Source organism: Rhinolophus hipposideros, assembly GCF_964194185.1.
Source record: "Rhinolophus hipposideros genome assembly, chromosome: 9".
In the NCBI taxonomy this organism is placed as follows: domain Eukaryota; kingdom Metazoa; phylum Chordata; class Mammalia; order Chiroptera; family Rhinolophidae; genus Rhinolophus; species Rhinolophus hipposideros.
This window is the reverse complement of record NC_138055.1, coordinates 10648196-10661094: the sequence shown is the minus strand read 5'-3', so window position 1 is coordinate 10661094 and position 12899 is coordinate 10648196. Positions and strand designations below refer to the sequence as shown.

General features: G+C 46.1%; 1 protein-coding gene across 1 annotated transcript; it reads left to right on the top strand.

The window, feature by feature from the left end:
- Positions 1 to 396: 396 nt before the first annotated feature.
- APOL5 (apolipoprotein L5) lies at positions 397 to 12492 on the top strand (the record flags this gene model as incomplete). The annotated part of the gene is given in 7 exon segments (XM_081060508.1): positions 397 to 548; positions 3733 to 3898; positions 5339 to 5445; positions 10293 to 10588; positions 11618 to 12120; positions 12123 to 12386; positions 12388 to 12492. Coding segments are annotated over 7 exon segments (1593 nt in total).
- Between the last annotated feature and the right edge of the window lie 407 nt (positions 12493 to 12899).

Here is a 12899-nt window from a genome sequence, read left to right as displayed (position 1 = left end):
CCAAACTGTTATTTCCTTGCCCCCCATGTTCTGGCCCCTTACTCCCTTTCTGAATCATAGCCGAAGCAGCTCTTCTGCCCTCTCCCTCCCTGCAATGCCTTCAACTCCAAGCTGCTCTCTGGTCTTCCCCGAAGCACCATCTCCTACACCACCTGGAATTCTGGTGAGCGAATGCCTTCAGCTCCTTATAGCTCCCCACTAGTTCAATCTGTGCACTCCTTGCCAAGTGAAGCCCCTGAACTCTCATGCTAATTGGGGCAACCCAACCCCCACCACTGCTCTCCTCTCCCTTTTGGGTTGAGTGGGACTCTTCATGGCTGCCCCTGAGGTGGTGCGGTCCCCTCCACATGGTGAGCCAGACCAGGAGTTCTGAGATGTAATCTGGATTTTATGAAGATGAGGAGGCTGCACATATTCACGTGTCCCATTGAAAATGGAGCTATCAGCTCTCAGATGCCCCTTGATATCACAACCAACACAAGGCGAAGGCTTTTCCTAAGTGTCGGGCCTTCCAAAGCAGCCAGTGAATTTGTCCTGCCCGTGCTGAGGTCTGTGACAATAGCAAACAGGTGGTCACAGTCCTGCTCATGACCTGCCCTCCCATACCGAAATTAGGGACCTCAATCATCACGCTGGATCCCAGGATGACTTGGGATGGGGGGATAAACCCCAGTGAAGCCTAGGGATCTCAGATCTATTAGCACCTGACTAGCTGTGGGTGGTCTCCAGGGGCCGACCTGTGTCATTCTGGCTCGTCCGGGGCCACCCTCACCAACCATGAGATCCAGGTGGCCCATGAATTTGTGATGAAATGCAAGCTGTTGTCACCCATAACTCACACTCCTTTGGGTCTAAAAGCTAACTTTCAACAGAAAGAAAACCAAAAGCTCATTGTGTTTCAGTCAATACACAATGTTACATTCAAAGAAGGAACCATCTGGGGGACAGTATATTGGAAAGCAATTTGAACCCTTTCTTGGTCTCTCAAGAAAATGAAAAAGGTGTATGTTGAGGGGACGGGGAAGAAGGAAGAGATAGCCTTAATTCATAGTTCTAATTCAGCTCCACAGAATTACAGTGGACACCAGACTTCCTTTCTTTGACAGGCAAGAACACGTAGACCAGTACTGTTCAATATAACAGCCACCATTTGAAATGTGGTGAATCCGATTTACGATGTGCTGTAAGTATAAAATACACACTAGATTTCAAAGACTTAGTAGGAACCAACATATAAAATAGCTAATAATTTTAATTGATCACATGTTGAAATGATAATATTTTGGACACATTGCATTAAACAAAATATAATGTGACTAGAAAATCATGGTTCTACTGGACAACATTAATGGAGAGAATAAAATTTAAAAAAGGAAGATAATTTCAATGATAAGTGGGAGGCGAGGGGCTAATCAATAACACCTCTTTTCTCCCACCCAAGTTCAAAGCCAATGAAGAAAGGGACCGGGAAGCAGGCAGGTGGAGATGAAAGTATCACCTTGAATAAGGTTGTTAGAGGAGGTGGCTTTGGATTGGTTGATCAAGTTGACTTGCTAATACTTCACTCCTGAATTAGATGGTTTTAGCCTCCTGCCACGTGCAGTACTGGACAACGTCAGGCCAGCCCTGTGAAGCTTAGGAACACAGCATCCCGAGTACTCTCAGAAGGCCAGCAATTCCCAAATTAATGTCAGCTCCTTCCTGCCAACTTGCCTGCCATGAAACTTGCTCATGCTTCCTTGGAGCTAGTAAGCAAGAGAATGGAGTGAGGTCAGGAGTGTTGCTTGGATGGAATTCCTCCCTACGGAAAGAGGAGTAGGGAAAGAGGAGCAGGGGTCCTTCTAATACTTCCTAACCTTTCTTAAATAATGCATTGAACTTCACCATTAAGTCAGCACGTGGCAATCAACCATCTAGCAAAATGGCCCTGCTCTCAGGTTCACCCAGATGCTCGCTCAGTACTGGTCACGTCTGCTGTCTGAGTCGTCCTGGGTCTACTGTTGGGCAGTGTAAAGTTTGACATCAAGAGGTTCTGGAACAGGTCAGACCAAAACATGAACCCCAGAGTTGAAAGTTTACTTTCTTCTCCCATTCCCCATCCCAAATTATATCAAGCCATGTCCAACATAGCTCTTCAGAGATTCTGCAATCAGATCAAGATTTAGCATCACGGCAGTCCCAATAGTAAAAGGCCAGTGAGAAGCAACCCTCTGTTCCGTATAAACTCCCTTCCGTTGCCAATTTCCCCGGGAGACATACTGAAATTCGATCTCCTTGCAAATCAAAGTTTAAAGGAATTAATCTGAAATCAAATCATGCTGCCCTCATGAGTTAAAAGTTCAAAGAACTCAAAATCTTTTAAAGGCCAAAAGCATCAAATTCTCTTTTTAGAGTCCAGTGTAATTTTTAGTCTGAAAAATCATCCTCCCCAAAAGACTTATTTTGTCCAGTTCCAGCTACAGGGGTCCTTTTATTTAAGTTTTTTTAACTTAGGAAAAATCCCAAACATACAGAAGAGTTCCGGACTAGTATAAAGAACCCCCGTTTTCCTTCACCCGGATTCACAACTGTCGTGCGAGACCCTGCTCCCTGCACCATTTGTCCTGCAGGGCGGCCTGCGGGGTCTCAGCTCCCACTCCCCACATAAGAACACAGGATGTGGCGAGGCCAAAAGGGAACACCCACGGAGCCATAGGTAGGGGAGTCATACCACTATATTCTCACCGGACGCTGTGCGAGACACACGCAGTAGTAGCTACACAATCCGCAGTCTGCAATTCACTCCTCTGCCTGCCAACCAACCAACCAATCAACGCAGCCCCGCGAGCCAGCCCTTCCCCACGTGAGGCCCAGAGCCTGGAACCTGCTCCCTGGGACTCTGTCCCCACAACAATCATCCAGATTTTGTCCCTGTGTCAGTTAGGAAGTTACCGCGTCTCAGCCTCAAAGCCACCCTGGAGGGCATGGCGGGCGATTTTGGAGCTGGACTCTCCTGGCGATTCTCCCTTGCCAGCTGGCTGCATGTTAAGCTGTGTCAGTGGAGGTGTGCAGAGCATTCATTATGAATACAAAATGGACTCCAGTCATTCCGACAGCGATGTCAGTCCCAAACGGACAGTGATGCCAGAGCATCCAGTGAAAGGCGGACCCAGTCAGCGGCCTAACCAGATAACTTCACACGCAGGGTGGACGTGACCATCTGGATGGCTTTATGGGACTGCAGATGGGTGCACCCCCCCACCCCCCCAGTCTTGAGCCTAAAGTCAGAGCTCTCTGACGGCTCATTGCTCAAGCCTCAGCTGATCCCAGACACAGCGCTTGAAGCCTCGCCTCCTGACCGTCTCACCCTGGCCTGACGCCCGACCCTCACATACCCCAGCACCGAGGGGACGCTCGCCGAACACCGGACTCTCTCTCTCATCCTTCTTTTATAAGACTCTGTTTGCCTTGCCTAACCCTATTGCTTACAAATCTGTGTGACCCTCTTGAGTGAAACCGCTCTACGTCGACTATTGGAGGCTATGCTCTGGCCGGAGCCTTGGTTAATGCCTGTGGGAAACTGAGTCAGCAGGTCTAGATACATGGCTTTATTCTGATAAATATTGTCTGACATTGTGGAAAGACACAAACGTGTGTGACTGCAACTTTGACAGCCAGTCCCGCTCAGGAGGGCACCTTGCAGCAAGAGGAGGTTTAGGTGTGAACTCCTTTCCTCCTTCTTACCCTGCTCAGCCATCAGGTGGCACACCAGAGGAGATCACCTCCTGCGAGTTCCATCATCCCAGAGGCACTTGCGGGTGAGTACCATGGGAACTCCATGGGGAAGCCGAGGCTTTCCCCCAACGAGGCTTCTGCCCATTGGATGCCCAGTGAGGTCAGCAGCAGCCCCCTCCACCTGGTGAGTTTTGCACCCCAGTGGGCAGCTTCCTGTTTACAGCTTTGGCCTGGAACCCCACAGCAAACATCTCTGCCTCCAATCCTCTTTAAAAATTATTGTTTACAAAATCTACCACCCTTACCTAGACGAAGCCACAGTTTGGGTATCTGGATTCCAAAACCATGGGAGAGCTTATGTGAGGCACACATCCAGCTCAGAGGACCCAAGGACAAACAGGCCAAAGTAGCATGCCAAAAAATATCCTGGGACGTGAAAACGACCAACTTGTCATACACACATACCACAGATGCTCTGAAGATCGCTCTCCTTACAGGTTTTGTAGGTGTTGCTTCAATCTTGTTTCTGTTCATATTTTTCATTTTTCTCCCTTGGGGATTCCAACTAGTATACATTGGCACGTTTTATTCCATGTATTTTTGCCAATTTTTTTTAGCACTTTGTTTTCATTTCATTTTGCTCACTTTCTTCATTTCCATCTTCAGTGTTGTTGTTTTTAAAAATAGTGTCTCTTTTCGCTTGTATGAATTCCAATAAGCATTTATTGTTGTGCCAGCTTTATTTTTCTCGTCTTGTTTCCTAAGCTTCACCAGTTTCCATTTCATTTCCTCCTGCTGTCTTGCCATGTCTTCCTTGAGCCCTCAGATTTGTTTTACGATCTTCACTGACTTTTAAAAAATTAATTGTCAAATAATTGTTCATAATTTTCATCAACTTTTTGGCAATGCTTTTCAGGTGACTGTTCTTTGTCTGCCATTTGTTTTTCTTGTTGTTACCGTCTTCCTTTTTGTCTGGTGAAAATATATATATATATATATATACATATACATACATACATATATATGTGTGTGTATATATATATATATATATATATATATATATATATATATACACATATATATATAATTTGTTTTTTTATTTGTTTTTTTAAGGAGGGCGCAGCTCACAGTGGCCCATGGAGATAGAACTGGCAACCTTGGTGTTATTAGCACCACGCTCTAACCAGATGAGCTAACTGTCCACCCCCAGTGATATACATTTTTTAATGTGGGAAAATACATATAACATAACATTGACCTTTTTAGCCACTTCTAAGTGTCCAGGGCAGTGGCATCATGCACGTTCCCATTGTTGGGCCACCATCACCACCACGCATCTGCAGAAGTTTTTCATCTTCCTGAACTGAGACTGTACCCATTAAACACTAACTCCCCAAGCCCCTCAGCTCCGGGGAACCACCCGCCTACTTTCGGTGTCTATGAATCTGACTCCTCCAGGTAGGTACCACATGTAAGTGGAATCACACAGTATTTGTCTTTTGTGACTGGCTTATCTCACTTAGTTATGTTGAAACAACTTTCCTGGACCAAGATAGAACTCATTCTGACCCAGGTGCTGTGTCAAGAAACCGAAAATCAGATAACTTTCGTGTTCCTGTAAAAGCTTTGCTTGGCCAGAAATGCAGTGTACCCGGTCAGTGAGCTCCCAAACGCAGGGCGAGCTCTGGGCCTCCTCATCCCACATGACGTCGTGTGGTCCCAGCTAATCAGGTTTGTTCTATTTGTTTCTTCTTTGTTCTTTGTTTGTTTACCCTATTAAAGTATCTTGCCTTTCACCTAATTCTGCAGTTCTCCGAATGGAGAGACTGTTCACTTCATGGAGTGTTGTAAAGTTTGTCTGGTATCACCTAAACTGTCTTCTTCAATTGTCTTCTTCGATATTTGTTTTTAACAGTTAGTATAATGTCTTCACGGTTCATCCATGTTGTAGCATTGTCAGAATTTCATTCTTTCTTAAGGCTAAATAATATTTCATTGTATGCATATGCCACCTTTTATGTAGCCATTCATCCATAATGGACACCTGGGCTGTTTTCACCTTTTAGCTATTGTGAATAATGCTTTGAACGTGGATGTACAAATGTCTGTTCTAGACCCTATTTTCAATTCTTTTGGGCACACAACCAAGAGTGGAATTGCTGGATCATACGGTAGTTCCATTTTCAATTTTTTTAGTAACTGCCATACGGTTGGCAGTGGCTGCACCATTTTCCATGCCCACCAACAATGCACAAGGGTTTCAATTTCTCCACAACCTCAGCAACACCTGGGATTTTTTCTGGGATTTTTTTATTTGTTTGTGTTTTGGTAATAGCCATCCTAGTAGGTATGAGGTGATATCTCATTGTGGTTTGGATTTGCAATTCTGTAATGTGGGGCACCTTTTCAGATGCTTATTGGCCATTTGTATATCTTCTTTGGAGAAATGCTGATTCAAGTCCTTTGCCCATTTTTTTTCATTTGGGTCGGTTGTGTTTTCTGTCGTTGTTATTTTTTGTGTAGACCTTGTGTTGGTTGCTTTCTTGCATGGATTAGCTTTTTGTGGGAGATTCAAATAAGGAAGAAGCCTGGGCTGTGTTCTGGGCAAGCACAACTTTTCCTCCTACTCTGGGACCTTCTACTTCAGGGTTTAGCCTTTACCTCCGTAGGCAAAGCGATTTGCCGGCTTTCAGACTGTTTAGAGGCAGATTCTTTCTCCTCTGTCTCAAGGACAAACTGCTTCCTACAAACAGGGCTTGTCTCACTAGGTTTCCTCACGGAATCGTGTCTCCACTGCTTCTTGGAACCAACCCAGATGTAGGGCCAATGGTACACCTTATTCTGACTATTTATTTTTATTTTTTTTACTCTATTTTCAAACAGGGATTTTAGCTTTGTACTTTGTGAATGCCCCTCCCCTTGAAGAGGGGCATTTTTTCCCCTGAAATCTGTAGTCATCGCTTACTTTTTCTGAAATCTGCAATTACCAGCATCCTTTCCACTTTTCCTCACTAAAGCTCACCCCCCACTGCCTTTGACATCCTTTTAATCTATTTTACCCAGTTTCTAATAGATGGTGCTTGTATCATTTTGAATTGCTCTTGGATAATTGCCAGGAGAAGAGAAACTGATAACTTGATCCATTGATCTTCACATCAGAAGTCCACACAGAAAGTTCCCAGCATCAGCCTATTATAATGCAGATAGGGACCAGACTTGACATCAGAAGAAAGGGACTTTTAATTTCCTCTCTCTGCTTCTCCTCCCTCATGGGGAACTTCCTCTGACAGTCTTTAAAGGATTCCGTTTATACCTCAATTTCCTACATACTGTTGGCATTTCCCAGGGTTCCATCCTCAGCTGTCTTCCCTCTTCTAAGCTCATCATTTCCCATGGGTTACACAGGATTACGAATTCCCAGGTCTGAGTCTCTATGTCTCAGCTCTAGATGAAGCCACTGCCTCTTTGAATGACTGTGGAGGTCTGTTCATTTTTTTTTTTTTTTTTTTAAGGAGGTGAAGCTGCACCTCTTCTGGCCCAGGAGCCATTGTCACCTGTAGAGACAGAAGAGCCAACGAGCCCCAGAGGCACCATGATCACAGCACCAACTGGAACCAACTCCTCTTTCCTTGGCAAATTCTTTTGACCACCATGCACTGTCTCGACCTACAGTGGGTTACACTGGAGATTGAGAAGTGACTCAGGGCCTTGAACGTGGGTGATCCCAGTTCCTAAAGTGAAGGTGAAGGTCTTAAGTCCCACTCCTGCCCTATTTCCCATGAGACCCTGTTCACACTCCTCCTACAATTAGAGGTATCTCATTCTGGGTCCCTTAGCTACAGGAACCACATTTTATGAACCCCACATCAGAACATCTATTCAGATCAAGATACAACATCTGTGGTACAACCTCTGGGCCCTGCCACTCTCGGGCTTTTGTGGCCAGTTAGGAGTTCATCATTTGTACTATCAGGATGCCCAGAATACCTGAACTTGGCCTTGGTCCAGCCACACTCAGTGGTCTTTGACGGAGACATTAGCGCAAGAGACAACACAACAGGAAAGCAGGACAGTGTCTCTCCTTTTCCTGGCTTGAGCCTGGATCTCCAGAGCAGAGTCCTCTGGCAAAATGGATTTAATAATGTGGTTTAATCCGAGAGAGCCTCTCCCTCCCTCTAAACAAAACCCAAATCTCAGGAGCACTCTGGCTTCCAGCAGACACATGAGAGTGTCTAACTGAGGACAGATGAGGGGGCAAGATGGACGAGCGCAGGCCAGTTCATCACTTCTCACGTGCGGAGAAAGGACACAGAGAGAGGAGGGGGGTACATGCATTTGCGTACAATCCTTGGACAGACGGTGACCAGCCTGTACTAGATGTGTCCCCTCAGTGTCAGGGAGTCTAAACCAATCAGATGAGTGGGATGCTGTCTTTGGGAAAAGTGAGGCAAAGCGAGGCAAGAAGGACGGTTCTTTCTTCTTCCTAGATAGTGTGATATTCTGAGCTTTCTCAACAGAAGATACATTCTTATCTACAGAAATGTGATGGAATATGAAACACGATGATTAGTGAAGTGATAAAACACAAGTCAGCGTTCTATTTTACCTCTAATGCTAGGTATAAATCACAAAAGTCTCCGAGAGTATTTACTAAAACCGGATGGAAGCGAAGAACCCATCTCATGGAGATCCAGCACTACTGCGCATGTGCCGGGTCCCCCCCACCCCACACCACCACCCCATCTCACTCTGCTTTGTTGTGCCTTAGTCCTGTTCACTCATCCCTTAACCCCGCCCGCAAAATGAAGTAGAGTCATCTCCCCAAGATGTATTCCAGGCCAGGTAGGGGAGACAGTCAGCCATGATTTTAAACATAAAAAGCTTAGTATCAGGAACTATGAGCCCTATTCTAATGTGTCCCCAGTACCTGTCATTTATCTACAGTACAGATAAGAAAGCAAAGACGTTTCTACCTTCGAGGAACTATGCCGAGCACCACTCTACACCACTTACCATGTCACCTATTCATTATGCCAGTCTGCGTAGGATATAAAAAGAGAGCAAAGAAATAAAAAAGCAGAATTCCTAAGAGAATGTGACTCAAATCAAAGTGGAACAATGATATCAATAAATAATAATAATTAATATTAAGAGCATCCCTAAGTAAAGAGTATCAACTAGGATAAAAATCAGATTTGAATAATTTTCTGCATACAACAGATATCCTGAAATAAAAATAATGCAAAGGGCCAAAATAACAGGTTAGAAAAACTCGTCACATGTAAATTTTTAAAAGATGACAGTATTCATATTTAACGACATTAATTTACCTGACTTTGCTTGTCTTTCTATGTGCTCGGCAGTGTACCTTGCACTGCATGCCTTACTGTCCACGTTGGAGATTTTATCAGGATAAAAGAATGAGAAATGAAGATGCTTCATTATTAAGTTGTTTTCATTTGATTGGTTTTTATTGTGAAAGTAGCACGTTTGCTGTACCTCCTTCCAGAATTTTTCCTTGGCCCTATATCACATAGCAATACTTTTGAGAAATCAAGAGGAGATTCTTCAACTTTTTGCCTTGAGATGCCAACTCTGGGACTTGGCTTTTCTCCACCTTTGCCTGGGCATTCCAGGCTCGCCAACGGAGCTCAGCTGAGGCATTCTACTCATGATAGAGTCTGCTGCTGGACATAAGCTGTACTTATTCTTGCCAAAGTATCTAGAAGTTTCCGTAAAATGAGTTTCAGTGCTACCCCAAACTCTCAAATGATAAAATCTGCAGAAGTCATGCCAATCGGAGTTTCCTGCCCTTTCAGGTCAGGAGCAAGCCATTCTCTGTGCCCATGTCCTTGGCTCAGCCCTCTCTCCACTGTGACCCGGCCTTCTTCCCTCTTTAGGCCCCGCCCCACAGCTCCCGTTAATCCCGTTAATCCCGAGACAGCGCAAAACAACATCCTTCACAGTTGCTGCTGGCTGATGAACTGACACTTGAACTGAGTCAGGTCCCTTCCCGTGAGCCTGTGCACGTTCCCTCCTTTGCTGAAGGCAGAGAGATGGTGCTTCCTTTCTCGGGGGGTGAGGTGGACTAGAGGCTTCTGGGAAGCTGGAGTCCTAGGTTCTCTCCCGAATGCCATCACTAACTGGATTGTAATCTAGGGGTAAGTCACGTGGCCCTTGGGGCCAGCTTTCTCCTCTGTGAAAGGGGGCAGGACTCCATGGTGACAATGTGGCAGACTCCCGCATCTTCTGTGCTGGGCCTACAGAAAACATGAGGTCAATTGCAACATTTTTTCTGAAAGGGCCCAGATGTAGCCTCTCAACTCTTCTTGCGACAATGCTCTAGACACTTTTCCCAACAATGGCAGGGGGGTTGGCACCCCTTTGCCCTCTATGTACCGGAAGATCTTGGCGAGCCTTCCAGGCCTAACATCCCACAACTCTAAGAGTTAGGTTGGAGGGAGGCTGAACTCCAAGGTGTACGGAGATGTCCCAAAGAAAACTCAGACTAAGCTTTTCTTAAAAGAGTGACTTGACGACAGGGAAGGATGTCAGAAGGCCCCTCCTGCTTCCCTTAGGAGGGGTCAGCTGGCGGGTCTACCCGAGGCTGCTCCTGGCTTTGCCCAGAGAACAGAAGACTCCAAAGCTGCTGTCAACAGCTCCTTTGAGGCCTTGGGGTTGCTCGGTATCGATAGAGTTTTCCTACGAGCCTCACTCTCCAATACCCTTAAACCCATGCCCAGTTCATTGCAGATGCTCAGTTTGGAAGACAGGGACAAAGGGGCATACAAGTCAGACCCTGTTTCGTGCTGTAGGAAGCTGACTGCAGCATCCACACAATCCAATGGAGTTGACTTTGGAAACCCCAGGCCCTGTAAGACAAATTTACTTAAAACAGTGATTCTCAAACACAGACCTGGTAGAACTCTGGTGTTCCAGGAGTGGGACCAAATTGATTCCATAAGAAAATTAAGTAATGGTGGTCTTTTTCTCCAAAATACATGGAAAACTTGAGTTAATGGAGAGAATTTTCTCAGTTGTGCATTTTTTCTTCTTTGTCACCTTTTCTCAAGACTATACATTACTCCTACTTGCCTGTTAAAACTGAACAGAGTAGAACCTATTGTTTCTAAGCCTGACCATCCTTTTGTTAGAAATCTACTTGCAGTTTCCAAAATACACAACACTGTCAAACTAAATAACAAACAATGAATCCTGCCTTATCCGAGAGATGATATTTGGGTGTCTCATTGGAGGCCCCCCACCTTTTTCTTTAGAAGTATAGCTTATTTTATTAATTTTGTGCGTGTGTGGCGGGGAATCTAACACAAGCACATGATACAAAACTTAGGAACAAAGGGGCAAACAGTAAACAGTATGTCTCCCTGACACCTTTTCCCCCAGCTCTCCTGCTTCCTTCCCCAGAAGCAAACACTGTTTCCAGGTAGATTCCCCTTTAAACATGAAAACTGAGGCATGTTCTCGCTAGGCTCTTAGTACTTTATCTTCCAGAACAGAATTGCTCACAATCCGTTATATATGTACAAATTATGTATAAGGTATATATTTACTGAGAAAAGATTGGGTGACAAAAGTCAGTAATGCGTTTCAGTTGGGTTTTATTCATCATTTTGGTATCCACATACAGTGAGTGGACTAGGAAGCCAATCTGACGAGCAGAGGGGCTGCTTTTGCTGTGCTCCGGCCATGAACACACGGCTACCTAGGGGTACAGGCCCGGCAAGTGACCCTCTACCATGCTGCTCCCCACTTGTACCTCCATTCCCAGGGCCCTGTTCCCTGAATGTGTTCAAGAACTCAGATGACATAGAAGTTTTTAGCCTCACTGGTGAGCCTGCCCCGGAGCTGCAAAAAACGATCATGTGATGTGGATTTTCCCCAGGTCTCAGGCTGGACAACATCCTGTTTGAAGAGCTGATGGAATGGGAGAAAGAGTTCATGCTGGAGGAAAATCTGTCCAAGGATGAACCATTTCTCTTATATTTTCTCTTGCATAAGTACAAGCTGAAAAAGACTATCAAAGAACTTAATACCATCGCAGACCAAGTTGACAAAACCCACAAGCTGCTCACCAAGGCCAGCCTGGTGGCCAGCTGCTCAGGTGTTGTGTCTGCGGTCATGACCGTTGTGGGTTTCGCCCTGGCACCTGTGACAGGAGGAGGGAGTCTGATGCTCTTAGCAGCTGGGCAGGACCTGGGGGCAGCAGCTGCTGTCACCAACATTTTGACGAATGTCTTGGAAAATAGAAGCAATTCGGCAGCAAGAGAGAGAGCTGGCAGACTGGTGGCTATTCCAGCAACACTGGAGTCTGAAGCTGTTGGAGGAACAAACTTGCCTGAGGTCGGAGTTCCTAGGGTTTGTGTTCAGGGTGCTGACGTTTCAGGAGAATCAGGCAACTTCATGCCGACAGGATGGCCCAAGCCAACTCTGGCTTCATGGCGACGGTCAGGAATTTTGTGATCACAGGCCCCGTGACCTTCTGGAGAGCCAGAGGGGTGCAGAGAGCTGTTGAGGGCCCAGCTCTGACCATGACCACCAGTGCCCGGATGATGGGAGCTGCTGGGGCAAGCTTCTTACTTGTGCAAGATGTGAATAGTTTCCTGCGGAACTGGACGTACTTGGAGGAAGGGGCGAGGGTGGAGACCGCGGAGGGAACTTAGGATGCTCGCCTGGGAACTGGAGGAGGAGCTGGGCCAGCTGACTGAGCTCCACGAGCTGGCCACCCTGAGGCACGGCCTCAGAGGAGACCATTACTGAACCAGGAGGTAGGAAGGGGGCAGGACAGATGGGGCGTGGTCTTCACAAAGCTGCCCTGGGGACCACGGGGGTGATCACCAGGCAGGCACTGATGCACTTTTTCGGAGGGCACTTCCCCACACCCCTCACTTAAATTCCGTCCTTCCTGTTATTTCCTGCATCCTGTGCTTTTCTCTCAACGTGCTGACCACACATTTTTGAAATTACGTGTTGGTTTGTGCGGGTGTTACTGTCTGTCTTCCTGGAGATGGCAGCCTCTGGGCGGGCAGGGACGTGTCCCCAGCATCTAGCAGTGCTTGGCACGTAGCAGGTGTGCCAGAAATATGTGTTGAATGATGTGAGTGTGCCATTTCATGACAAAGTTGACATTTCAAAGGAGTTGGGAAAAGATTTGTATTTGAAAAATA